This window comes from Thunnus thynnus, chromosome 20 (assembly GCF_963924715.1).
Source record: "Thunnus thynnus chromosome 20, fThuThy2.1, whole genome shotgun sequence".
Lineage (NCBI taxonomy): Eukaryota > Metazoa > Chordata > Actinopteri > Scombriformes > Scombridae > Thunnus > Thunnus thynnus.
Window position 1 is genome coordinate 18,232,255 of NC_089536.1, and position 12,966 is coordinate 18,245,220.

At 39.0% G+C, this 12,966-nt stretch overlaps 1 protein-coding gene across 6 annotated transcripts in view; it reads right to left on the bottom strand.

The window, feature by feature from the left end:
- Nucleotides 1-12,720, bottom strand: part of LOC137172545 (myoferlin-like) — a 26,995-nt gene extending 14,275 nt beyond the window's left edge. For 3 of the 6 annotated variants that reach the window (XM_067577034.1, XM_067577036.1, XM_067577032.1), the window contains exons 1-16: nucleotides 11,882-12,196; nucleotides 10,812-10,867; nucleotides 10,166-10,257; nucleotides 4,306-4,414; nucleotides 4,080-4,173; nucleotides 3,702-3,862; nucleotides 2,845-2,973; nucleotides 2,574-2,636; nucleotides 2,433-2,483; nucleotides 2,295-2,325; nucleotides 1,854-1,969; nucleotides 1,590-1,716; nucleotides 1,304-1,407; nucleotides 1,128-1,196; nucleotides 980-1,023; nucleotides 231-313 (exon numbers count right to left, since the gene is read on the bottom strand). In XM_067577034.1, the coding sequence (XP_067433135.1) occupies nucleotides 231-313; nucleotides 980-1,023; nucleotides 1,128-1,196; nucleotides 1,304-1,407; nucleotides 1,590-1,716; nucleotides 1,854-1,969; nucleotides 2,295-2,325; nucleotides 2,433-2,483; nucleotides 2,574-2,636; nucleotides 2,845-2,973; nucleotides 3,702-3,862; nucleotides 4,080-4,173; nucleotides 4,306-4,414; nucleotides 10,166-10,257; nucleotides 10,812-10,867; nucleotides 11,882-11,969 (1,417 nt within the window). In that variant the 5' untranslated portion in view covers nucleotides 11,970-12,196. Of the gene's footprint in view, nucleotides 1-230; nucleotides 314-979; nucleotides 1,024-1,127; nucleotides 1,197-1,303; nucleotides 1,408-1,589; nucleotides 1,717-1,853; nucleotides 1,970-2,294; nucleotides 2,326-2,432; nucleotides 2,484-2,573; nucleotides 2,637-2,844; nucleotides 2,974-3,701; nucleotides 3,863-4,079; nucleotides 4,174-4,305; nucleotides 4,415-10,165; nucleotides 10,258-10,811; nucleotides 10,868-11,881; nucleotides 12,197-12,632 lie in introns of those variants that run through there. The other 3 variants (XM_067577033.1, XM_067577035.1, XM_067577037.1) reach the window with 3 other exon arrangements.
- Between the last annotated feature and the right edge of the window lie 246 nt (nucleotides 12,721-12,966).

Consider the following 12,966-nt stretch of genomic DNA (forward strand, 5'->3'; position numbering starts at 1 on the left):
GGACAATTCAAGTACCATTTAGAAGTCAGTATAAACAAGCACAGAAGAATAACAATAGTTTTCAACTGCATTATAGCAACGAATATTGTATATCTAGGTGAGATGCAAAGGTTATCAACTCCAGCACTGGGGTTTTCACAAAAGATCCTTAATAGGCATTATTATTGGGTAAAAAAATTTTTTTCAATGTTTTAGTAAAAAACAAAACAAAAACAAAAACATTAGCATACCTTCTATCTCTCCACCAGAGGAAGCTATCCTGGCCAGGTTCAGGTACGTGGTGCCAATAGCATCATTTCCAGTCAAACGATCCCTGCAATCACACACAAATACTTTAAATTTACACAGCAGTGTACACACACTAAGACTAGTACTGCACTCATGTGATTAACATGCAAATTACACAATGTAGGTGCATTGTTATGCTCTGCTTTTTCACAACCTAGTTAAGGAAGGATGTGGAACAGAAAAACAGTCCATTTCTTTTTGTTCATATCTAAATGTTTCAGTTTTCAACAATGCATCTTTTGGCTCTGGGACTCGAGGTTGTTTTCAACACCTACTAAAGGGACAGAGTTTTTCCAACCTTTCCTCTTGCACTTATTTCCCTCCAGCCTTCCTGGACCTGACTTATCTGACTGTTCGTTCACTCACAGAGCAGCATACAGTAATGAATATTAGCTGAGAGACGGTGCCAACAGGATCCCAGAGCATGTTATTCAGGGGAAGGGAGGGGCCAGCACAGTCTGAGTCACAGGCTGCCACATTATTCTCATATGGTTGGTGATGTGGCATGAACACATGCACACAAATACAATACAGCTGACCACTCTGCAGAAACATTGTGATACACTTTCTCAACTCCAAGTAACTCTGAGAACAAAGTAACACTGCCTCTTCACATTCCCTCCTTTTTAAACACAAAATGACAATGGCTATTTTAGCTCTTGAATATAAATTGCAATCTTGTTTAACTTACCAATCAAAGACTGTCATTTTAACACGCTCACACATAGAGGGGAACTACAGCAGAAAATAGAAGAAACAGGTTAAACAGAGTCAGACTGAAAGTTATTTGTGTGCTAGGCCAGACGACAGGAACAGCATCAAACTGTAGGATCTGCTACCTTGGCATGGAGGTTCAACACTTGGTTCCACTCAGGGTTTGCATTCTTCTCCATGATCTGTGTGCACAGCTGGAGAGACAACAACATGCGTCAGCTTGTCTTTTCCTATACAATATTTAGCAGTCAGATGGTTAACAGTCAACACTGCTGCTAATACCACAAAGTTTAACAAGAACCTTTCTGCCAGCAAAACGAGCTTCTAAGAAGGGATCCACTAGGTTCTTCTTGTTTCCCTCTCCTCCAAAAAAGTCTTTCATTGTCTGGACGAATGCATCATCCACTAAAATGAGAAAACAATGGAGGAATTAATCAGTCATATGTATGGTTATATATTTTTCTTGCTTGCATCAGTTTTGCTGGCCATAAAATAGGAAATAATTCTGATTATGTACGCACTGTGTAAATTAAACATTTTTCTGTGTTAGAAATATCAAATCATGACTCTTCTACAGCATGTCTTACTCTGGGGAATGTCTTCAGCTCTGAACACCTTCAGCGACAGTGTAGCCCATCGCAGAGTGACACCAGCTGGCAGCAGCAGGTTGCTCTCTATGTCATCCTGGTCATCATTAGACTCCCTTTTCTCCTCCTATGTGAGATAGAAAGAACAGAAAAGAGTGCATGAGAGAGAGAGAACAAGGGGCCTAGCCAACATATTTACATGAAGAAAGAGGAAACAGCCAGAGTCAGTGAAAGTCTGTCTGTCTGTCTGTCAGTCAATCATACCGGAGGCTCGTCCCCAGCCCCCACTACAAAGAGGCTGACTTTGAGGTAGCCTTTAGCCCCAGAGCTGGAGTCATCTGGGTCATTCAAGAGAAGCCATTTCCTCATGACACAGTGGACTGCAATAGGACACACACACACACACACACACACACACACAGAAACATCAGGTAAAATGTACAGGTAAATAAAAAGCACTTCAGTGTTCATGCATATTATTCCCTCTTAAATGTCATTAAGTAAAACGAAAACTAATTAAAAAAAAAAATCAATATTAGAGATGCGAAAAAAAAGTTTACCACATTTATCACATTATACAATAATGCAAACCAACAAAAGGTCAGCTAAAAATAACACTGTCTCATTATAACCCCACAAGGGGAGTTCAGCATCCTCTGAACAAATGTAAATGACACACAAATGTGTGGTTTGTGACAAGCTTACCTGGTTCGTCATAAACATAACCAACGTCCAGCTGCGTGAGAGAACAAGGAGAGATCAGCCAGACTGTTGACAAAACACATTTACCACACACACTATCACACATTCACAGCTATGTGGAGAGGACGTGACACACGGTACCTTGAATTCTCCCATGAGACTGTCAGCCCTCAATGAATAGGAGTTATACACCTGCAGGAAGGAATGAAACAAATCACTGTTTGTATATTTACACATACTAACAGAGGATAGGACCTCAAAATTGACATTTACTTTACTTACCCGAAAGCTGATGTTCTGTTCAAACAATTCTGATGGTAGCATGTGGACATTGTAGAAGAATATCTGCAAAAATACAAAAAAATTACACAAAGTTTAAATGAAATTAGAAGATAATTACAACACAACCTGACCTTCCAGTCTTGGATGACTTAACACTAACCCTGATGAAATACTTTAAAAGTGAGTGTGACGCAATCAGAAGAAACTGATTTTTATTAGATTTCAACTCTGTGTGGTCTGCAGTCTCAGAGGAACACAAAAATGAGAGTACCTCATCAAAGAAAGGGTTGTTTCCCCTCTTGATCCTGGTCCTGTGGGTCTGACCACACACATTCACCTTCACCACTGGTTTGATGTTGTTGCCAGGCAACTGACGGGCCTCGATGATCCGGACACGGATCTGAAAGACAGTATCAGTAAGTGTGAATGGATGTGTATGTAAATCTGTAGGCGAACATCTGATTCGGACCAAGAGTGTTTATTTGAATACAGTGCAGATAACAAACCTAGCTTGACCTGAACGATGTAGCTACATCAGCTGAGACTAAAATTTAATTAATTCTTTAAACATTTCAAAAGATTCAAATTAATTAAAGGAATCTACATTGATGCTTTCTCATGAATGGAGGTTATGCTTGCCTATGATCATTTCATTTACGATCTCATTCATTTCAAACGACAAACATTTATTGTAGGGTTACAAATGTATTTAGTGGACTACCAGTGCATGAAATACTATAAATAGTTAATGTCAGCAGGAGCAGAGGAAACATATTTTTTAGTATTTTTACAATACTAACACCAAACTCAACTTCTGATCTGTACTAATATTGGACCATTTTAATTTTAGAATTTGTTATCTTTCTGCTGTGAAAGCCACTATGTGTATGATATGAACATTTCTGACTCTATCCAGTGGTATCAGGAAATGACACAGTGGCAGAAAACAATCCATGCTACTAATCTATTTCCCCCATAAACAAGAATGGGCTGAAAGCAAGTCAGGCTGCATCACTTTTCACGAGGACTGCCTCATCTTTCTACAAACCAAAATGTATCAGCCATCAGAATAATTTAAGCAGTACTTGTTAATAATTGTGTAGCACTGAAGTAGAAACACACACTGACCTGGAAGTCCTGAGGTTTATCGACTAGTCGGTGGCGATTCTGCGCCCTGGCAAGCCGCTGGCGGAGTTTAGCAGGCTGACCAGAGGACGAGGGGACCCCTGGAGAGCCGCTTTGGTTCCCATCAACTGCGGCCTCATCTCCCCCGTCACCACCACCGCCACCTATTCAGAATAAGATGATGAAGTACCTGACTTACCACAGCAAGTGTTTGTAGCAATCTGCCTCATTCCACATTCCAGTTTGACATGCTTAGCTGAAGGTAAAACTCCTGTGCAACTGACTACGCCAGTGGGCTGTTATAACATCTACTAATGCAAATGAACACTACCAGGAAACCATTATTGTTTTACTGCATCATTAAAAATTACACAAACATACCAGCATCCACTGTGGCATCTCCTGCTTGAGGGTCATTGGGGTTTGGTGCAGCATTGGCTGGAGGATCATAGGCAACTACAAGGTTGATTGTAGCCTGGAAGGAAATTATTAGACAGTCATTGATTTCATTTGACCTTCTTTTAAATTGTATCTATGTTAAACCTGAGCAACATGAAGATAGTGTTGTTGTAAAGCTTTAAATTCATATTGACTGAAAGAAACTTACTCCAATATTCTGTCCACTCTCACTGACCAATGGAACATTTTTGGACGGCAGTGATCTAATTTGACCAGAGGCAAGGTCTCTCAAAGAGATTTTGGTTGACCCAAGGAATCTGTCAGGAAAAACACAGCAGGGAACCATTCAATTCAGTGACAGATCTATAATTTTATACATCATACAACATGTGACAGGGATACACACTGGGGTCAAATTCCTCGGTGACAATTCTGCACTGATTTCCTGAATTAAGTCGAGCAAAACTCAGGCTGCCATTCCAGTTAGCCAACATAACAGTAATCAAGTTACAGTCCACCCAGAAATGAGATGCTTTATGTGTGTTCAGTGAAGTCATATTCACAAAAGGGGCATAATGAAAGTCACCACCAAGAGCTAACAAACCCTGCCTGCACAGACAAATATACGCACCCCATGAACCAGCACACAGTCAACACCACACAGAAGCTATTAACCAGTGATTCACATTGTTTACATCACTTGTGACGTCCTGCACAGAGAGGGAGATTTCTTTCCTTGGATATCAGCTATAATAAAAGAGCCAGGATGATTTTGGAGGCTTTCAATCTTGGCCAACTTCTACTTTTCTAGTGGTCAAATTAAAAAGGACAGTAAACCTGAACAATTCATGAGACACACAGTAAACCAGTGAAATCTACTATATCTACAATTTACTTTCATAAATTGGCTTCTCACCAGTCAAAGCTCACTGTTACCTCTGAATACCAAGAGTGTTATATGTACCCTTGTACTGTTGCAGTTTTTCCATTAAGTCATTTGCCCCTCCAAATGAGTCAAACATTTTCTATATGGAATGTTAATTACAACACTGCCTGAGAAATTAGGTAATCATTTAACATTTTAATGATTAAGCAGAGACTACTGTCTAATGAATCAAATGGTTGTCGAGAAAAGGCTAAAGGATGCAGATAAAGATAAACTAGAGTTGGTTTGAGATGTAACAATCATGCTCATCTTCCTCTTAGAGAACTCCAGGATGACATGTAGTGAAACTAAATGTGGGAAACTGTCTGCCTATGTGAGATCTGATTAAAATTTATTCTGTTTGGAGCAGTGAGGAGATATAGTCATTATGAAAGAATGTGTGTTTGAGTTGAACCCAATGAATAACAATAAGGCACCATATTATGAGACAGTTCATCATCTAGATTTCTGTCTACTTCAGTGTGATCTGAAACTGCTCTGAAGCAGTTTGTTATTGCTTGCGGTGTCTGTCTTGGTTGTTGCCAATAACCACAACGCTTAATGTGCCCTTTGTTTATGCTATGATACAACAACACACTATTAGCTTACTCAAAACTTCACACTTATAGAGGCTGAGATGAGGTCAACCATTATTTGGCTTGATAAAATAATGTACAATGCATCATGTACAAAGTAATAAAATAGTAGTAAATGGAATGCAGTACATCATGTAAAAGGTCATATATCTTTGTTTGGGCCAACTGAGTAATATTGTTTTGGCAGTGTTTCTAAGAGGAGGAATTTTCCCAAGATGGAGAGTCACACTTACTCACTATGGACTCTATCCAATGACAACCACCAAAGGCAAAAAAAATACAGCTTTGCATTGGATCCAGATAAGTCAACCTAATATCCTTTACTGATAACATTTATTGACCTGGATGAAGTATATCATAGGCCAAAGATGAAGGAAATGTTGACTGCTGTGCTGAGAGACAAAGTAATAATAATAATAAAGAGCACCAAAAACTAATCTTTAAATATGCTAGACTATATACAGTTTCTCCAAAAAATAGAGCAAAGTAATAAAAAAAAAAAAATCAAGTAATGTGCTCTACACAATTACTCAAGCAAAAATTTTTTTTAAAACAGCTGTATATCAGGTTATCACCTCTTTAGGTCACAATACAAATAGTTGGACAGAATTTTATTGGGAGGAAACGGATAGTGCTTTATTTTGGCAGGACTCTGCGCTGTACATCAGGAAAGAGGCTGACGCAGAGATTCTCCAGGGATTCAGTGATTCTATAAACCTTGTATGTGGACTCAAATCCAACAGTGTCCAACAATCCTTAGGTGCATTATTACAATGGAATCTCAACAATAATGTGAACAGGATTTGAACTTTATCAAAGACTGGCTTCAGAAAGGATGCAACTTTCATCCAAACTTCCATGAAATGTCATGGGAGTGTCTTGTGGAGGGAGTTTTTCCTTCCAACATTCTACTAACTGCATTTTCCGCTTAACTACATTCTGATAATTGCATTAATATTCATATGAAACAGATTAAATCATACTGAATGATTAAACAGTATCACACTCTGACTAGCAGTGGCACTAGCCTGGATATCTAGAGAAAGTTATGGGGCAATTATAACATCCCTGAATTGTACATCTTGTGAACAGAATAGGAAAAAACATGCCTTAACTAACAACCTTCCTATTGTTTTCCATGTAAACACAGAACAGAATTACCAAAACAGACTGTGCAACCCTGGTGAGTCACAGAGAAACATCCCACATGTCCAAATAATTACCCATAGACAGGGTGAAATCATGTGTATGGAGTTATTATTGGATGCAGATACAGTTTTTCCCCTTTGTCCCCTTCATCAGGATGTTAAAGCATTCTATAACAAGTGTAACAACAGACAGTGGTGCTACTTGTCAACAGACTTATAGTCATACACAACCAAGTTCTGGCCTTTCCACATTTCCTGGTATAATAAAATTCTCACCTATCTCAGCCAATGATCACTTATCTGTGAAGGGGAACAAATGAGTTTCAACACAAGCAGCTCTGAGTGTCCACGGCTGAGTTTCAGCTCAAAAAGTAACTATTCCTCCTGTCATCATTCATTTCCTTTCACACAACTGTTAGCGTAGATGAGAGTGTTTACTGCAGCATTGAAATGATACAGCTAATCTCAGATCTCTGATTAAAGTGTAAAATTAGGGATTGTATAGCTCCATGATTATTGCTGTTACATCCGTGTTTTCAGCACTGCAAGAAATGTTTTCTCATAGACAAGATAGTTGAAAGTAGGTGAAATATTTGGACAGACCCACTGACGTCTGAGTCTGCCATTTTTATACTGCAAGACTGGAAATGAAACAATACTCTGACGGCAGAGAGCATATTTGATTTGATATGACGCCATTTTCTCAAGCCACGTCAATTTTTTTTTTTTTATATTCCCACAGTTCAGACTCCCAAATATGTTTGTGCAAAACAGGATATTATTTAATATAGTGGCCAGTCCATTGTTGTTTTAACGTCATCATAATATGATTTCTAGAAGTCTGCAGTTCTGTTGTAGATCTGTACAGAACATCTCTCTAGTTAATTTGAAAATTTGCACAATTAAAGTTCTGTAACTGTTAGTAAGACTTTTACCTGACCCTATGTACGTTATTGATTTTGGGTGTTGGACATGTGACATAAACATTCCATAGTCTGCATGTCACCTTAGGTAATATGGTATAGCCCTTCTGGGGGACCTTTTTAGATATAAATAATGGGTCCATGGTCAAACTTGGAGTTGGTCCAGATGTGGTATGTTGTGACACATAATATGTTGTGAGGTAGCTGTCAATCACTTGATGGATGGCTCCCAACTGAATTAGTGCCCATGAAAGAACCTATGTTATTCATGTGATAAGATACAGATGTGTAACCCTATATAAGTTATGCATCGACAGTGGTACGATGCCCAGACCATCTTTGTACATGGAATGGACCCGATGGCCATCGTCTAATAAACGTCTTCAAAATAAGAACTTCGCCAGCTCTTCCTTTGAACGATATCATCACACATCCTTTCTTTCAGTAACCATAGCATGCAACGCAGGTGCAGAGCAGGAAAATACAGCTCAGATAGTGGGCAAATAGGTTTCACAAAAGGTTAATTTTCAACCATGAGCTAGTTTTACTAAACCGCCCATCTAGATACTATTGACTGTATTCATTTTAACTATGCTTGTGCCGTGGCTCCATGAATGGCAATGTCAGTCTGTTTAGTCCACCACACTGGTCCAGACTGAAATATCTCAACAACTATTAGAGAAGTTGCCATGAAATTTGCTAGATTTAAGGTCCCCAGAGGATTAATTTCGTGATCACCTGAACTTTCGTCTAGCATCATCATTTTTTAATTTGTTCAGTATTTTGGTTTATGACTAAATACCTGCTAAACTACTGACATTCCCAACAGCATCAGTTGTACTTGTTACTTATCACTTGTGTCAGTTGCTCTTTGCCACTGTGAACATGTTAGCATGCTGATGTTAGCATTTACCTAAACCACATACCACTGTAGATTCTCTGTGAGATTGTACTGCAAATACAGTCTCACAGAGCTGCTAGCGTTGCTGTAGACGCTCTTGTTTTGAAATCTCCAAATACCTATAGCTCTACCTCTTCAAATAGTCTCTAAAACCCTCACATTAAAGCAGAAGGCTTAAAAATCAACCTAAATCATGTGTCATTCCACATCCAAAGAATAGGTGTAAAGGAATGAGACATTTTGTCAATGTTTAAAACTCATAAATCTCACCACAGGCAGAAATTTGATTCCCAAATATTATGATCAAGACTGTGCTGCCATGAAGGAAAGAGAACTTTCCCTACAATCCTCTGAATCCTGTGTAAAATCTAATCAGTCAAAGAGACACAGATTGCTCTTTTATGGGCCCCTTTTTGGTTGCCATGACAACAGGGATTACTCATAACAGAATCTGGGAAACTATTTAAGCAAGAGAGTCCCTTTCCGCTTCCACTGTGTACTGCAGATCTTCAGGGAGTGTGTCAGACAGGCTAGCCCAGTGGAAAACTTCACTCAGTTTAACATGGACTCGTGTGCTGGAGACACACATTTGAAAAGCTCCTCCCTGTGTTATGACTGTCCCATGCACAGGGGAAATTTTTACTAAGTTAATCATATGAGCAGAAAAAAAACACAGAATATATAGTTTGCTTGACATATTTCATAAGATAGAACCACTTTCGTATGCTTTGTTTTTTCTACCAAAGACAAAACTTTGATCGCAGTAATTAGTGATGTCGAGGAAACATTCTTTGTGGTTGGACTAAATTAATCCCATATGTGTTTCTGGCTTTATAGTTTGAGCTGTTTTGGAGCAACGTAAAAACATTACAGCACTTTTTCCTCACACAAGCTGTTCATACACACTATACGCACTGCATTTGCTCCATTGCAACATCATTTGAATAGATTTAAGAATTTTCCTTCCCTCAGTGAGAGAGAAAGAGAGAGAGAGAGAGAGAGAGAGAGAGAGAGAGAGAGAGAGAGAGAGAAACAGAGAGAGAGAGAGAGAGAGAGAACACAAACAACGATTCATCCATCCATCATTGCCCAATCAGGATCAGCTTCCCCCACAGCCCAGCAAGTCTCAGCATGGCAAGCAGGGTGTGAGGGGGTAGAGACAGCCAACAACATAACTCAAACACTGGGTTACTATGAAACTATGAAATACCCGACGTTGTTTCCTTGTGTACTCCTGTGTCAGTGTTGATTAATGTATATCCTAACCAGTGGGTGGTGATTGTTGCATGTGCAAATGGTTATTTTGTAGCCCGAGTCCTTTTAATGTTTAAGTAGACATCCGTACAACACAGACACACACACACCTCAGCTCCTATTGGCTAACCTGTTGTCTGACTAAACAGACTTACTTCCCAAAGAGTCTTCGTTCAGACAAGAAGAGGTTTGCACTGTGATTCAGTGAGGTGAGGCAAATAGTCAAATAGCTTCTCTGTTGTTACTGTGATCCTGTTGCACAAAGCAAGAAGCCAAAGCTAGCAGGGGAGCTAAATCCCTGTACTGCTGTACTGTACTTACTTATCTTTGCCAATAGTTTCATAGTCTTTCACAATCACATCTAGGTAGGAGCTGGAGTCCAGCGGAGTTCCCTTCAGATCAAACTCAAGCACCTGCAAGACAAGAAGAGGGACACACAGTCCATCAGATATGACATGCAACTAGAGCCTTTAATTCAATATCACCTAGATTATAATGATTAGACAACTCAGCCTGTATGACACAATACTGCAAGACAGACAAATTAACTCCTTATTTACATAACGTAATCAATTGATATGGTGAAAACATACTGTGACAGTCATGTGGTGATTATCACATTACCACATAATGTCTAGTACTGTATTCAAAGTCGACATATCTTGAACAAAATCAATTATTCCTGCATTCCTAAACAGCTGTCCTGTCTTTGATGATCAAAAAATCTAAGTAAAACAGTCAGGCAGAGATACAGTGAACATGTTGTACTAGATACATTTTATTCGCATGGTCTGCATTTTTGTCATCTTAATGGATTGTAATGCATAAATAATATTCACAAGTGTTTTGCTGGCCGTTACCATATTGTGGCATTTAAAATATGTACTTTGGACAACTGCTAGAGTCTGGATTTTAGCTTTTTTCATATGGTTGTGTGTGTGTGTGTGTCTGTGTAATAGAGCTTTACCTCATTCCACACAGGATTCAACTCACTGTCAATCGATTTTGTTTTCTTCTTCTCATCTGAAAGTGAAATAGTTCGATGTGAATACTCAATGACACCAATCTGTAAATAAATCACCCACTTATTGTCACAATGAAACCATCAATGATTTGTCGAGATTAGGACTTTCATAGGTCAGCCAATGTAAGGGTGAAGTGAAAAACATTCCCCTACTTGTTTTTGCTGACATACATGAAATTCAGAGGACATCTTTTTTTTTCATTACATTTTGGTGAGGTTTGTGGTCCTTGCCCTACCAAACTTTCCTATCTTTTTATTTACCTCTACATAATTGTCATCAGTGAATTAAATGTGTTGTTTGAACTGGCATATTTCTGCCAAGTGGACCGTGGTGTCATTGTGCTGCAGTTTCTGCATTTAAAGGAAAGACGAAAAAGAGGAAGGGAAGTTGCCACACCTGTAGGCCATGAGGACCCGGGTACAAACACAGCAGCTGAGAACAACTAGGGCTGATTGCCAGGATCACCCAGAGTACTTCAAGAGGAAACACTACTGTGACAGGACCCTGTGTCTGATCTGTTTGATTTCAGTAGCTACGGGTCAATATCTAACCTCCTACCTTTTTCCTACCTACTTTTTCTGCCAGAGCTCATTCATGTGTACATACTGTATCATATATGATCCAGCAAGGTCCCTACCCAGCTGTACTTGCATCTGGAAATGACATTTTTTAAAAACAGTACTGCCTTTAGACTAGACTGGCCTTCATAGCCTAAACTTTCTGAATTCTGAGTGGACTATTAGGGGAAACAAATCTAACTGATGTGCATGACATACTGTAGAAGATGTGTGTATATATATATATGCACAGGCTACCATTATAAATATCACAGCAAAAACTATTGAGTCCATCTACAGGCGTCATTCCAGATGAAAGTATCAATTAAGTGACAATAAAATAATCATTTAGCATTATAGACACACTTTACATCATAATATGAATTAATATTAGCCTGTAAGTATTTTCTCCCTGAGCTGTAAAAGTTTAAAACTTTATAAGAAAAGTTACTTGCCTTTAAAAATCACAGATACAATTGGATCAGGACTTCCAAGCTTCTTTTTAGGCAAACCTTTAGCCGATTCAACTACAACCCGCAACATGGTGATAATCACAAAGAAAAAAAAGACAGTCAGCGAAATCGATAAGCTTGAACTGGACTGTCGCGCTTTGGCATCCTCACCCTCACCGCCCCATCACTGAACCAGACAGGGCAGTGCTGAGGAGGGATATTTCCTAAGGTCTAGTTTGCTGGGAGAAGGGGGGAATCGAGGGCGGATCACGGGTGTGTAATTATTCTGAGTGGAAACTCGCGAGCTGCTGCTGCCATCCTGCGAGTGACTGACTGGAGGGTGATGATGGTAACCGTGATTTTTCATTAAATGCACTAAACTTAAAGTAAAATAAATGTTTTTTAAAATTACTGTAGCAATCAAAGTTAATATTGTTTTGTTTAGTGGGTGTAAATGTCATCAGATGTTTGTTGCTGTATGTTAATTATTAACAAAGACTTACTTTGTTTCAGTAGGTTTGAGCACTCAAATATTTTGCTGTGGCTCCATCTAGTGGCAGTGCAGCGTAACAACATGTATCATCGCTCATGTTGCCAGTCATCCCAGCTAAAGATACAGTTCACTACTCCAAGGCTCTTTGTAATAAAAAGGTCTAAATAGCATTGCATGGGCAGAGACATATTTCAACTAAAAGCAAAAATTAAATCTACCCACATTGAATGTAATGTATCCTGAAATATGATCTTATATTACCCTGCATTGTCTTGTTGCTGCTTTATATCAATGTGTCTCCTCAATCATGCGGCTCTGTTGTTGTTTTTCCTCAAGCCAGGTAATCAAGAAGTTGTTAACACCTGGGTGCCCAGGTGACTGAAATCAACCAAGTGGTATAGGACTGACATCTTGCATGTGTTTTGGAGCCATGAATAGAAGATCTGTGATTTGTATAATCTGAAACTTTAACGATTATTTAGCCAGGTATTCTGTTTTTATCATCTCGGAAACAGTTAAACAACAGCTGAAAACTAGTATGTTTAATTAACCCATCAAATAATTGCCAGAAGATTGTAATTCTTTGAAAATGGAG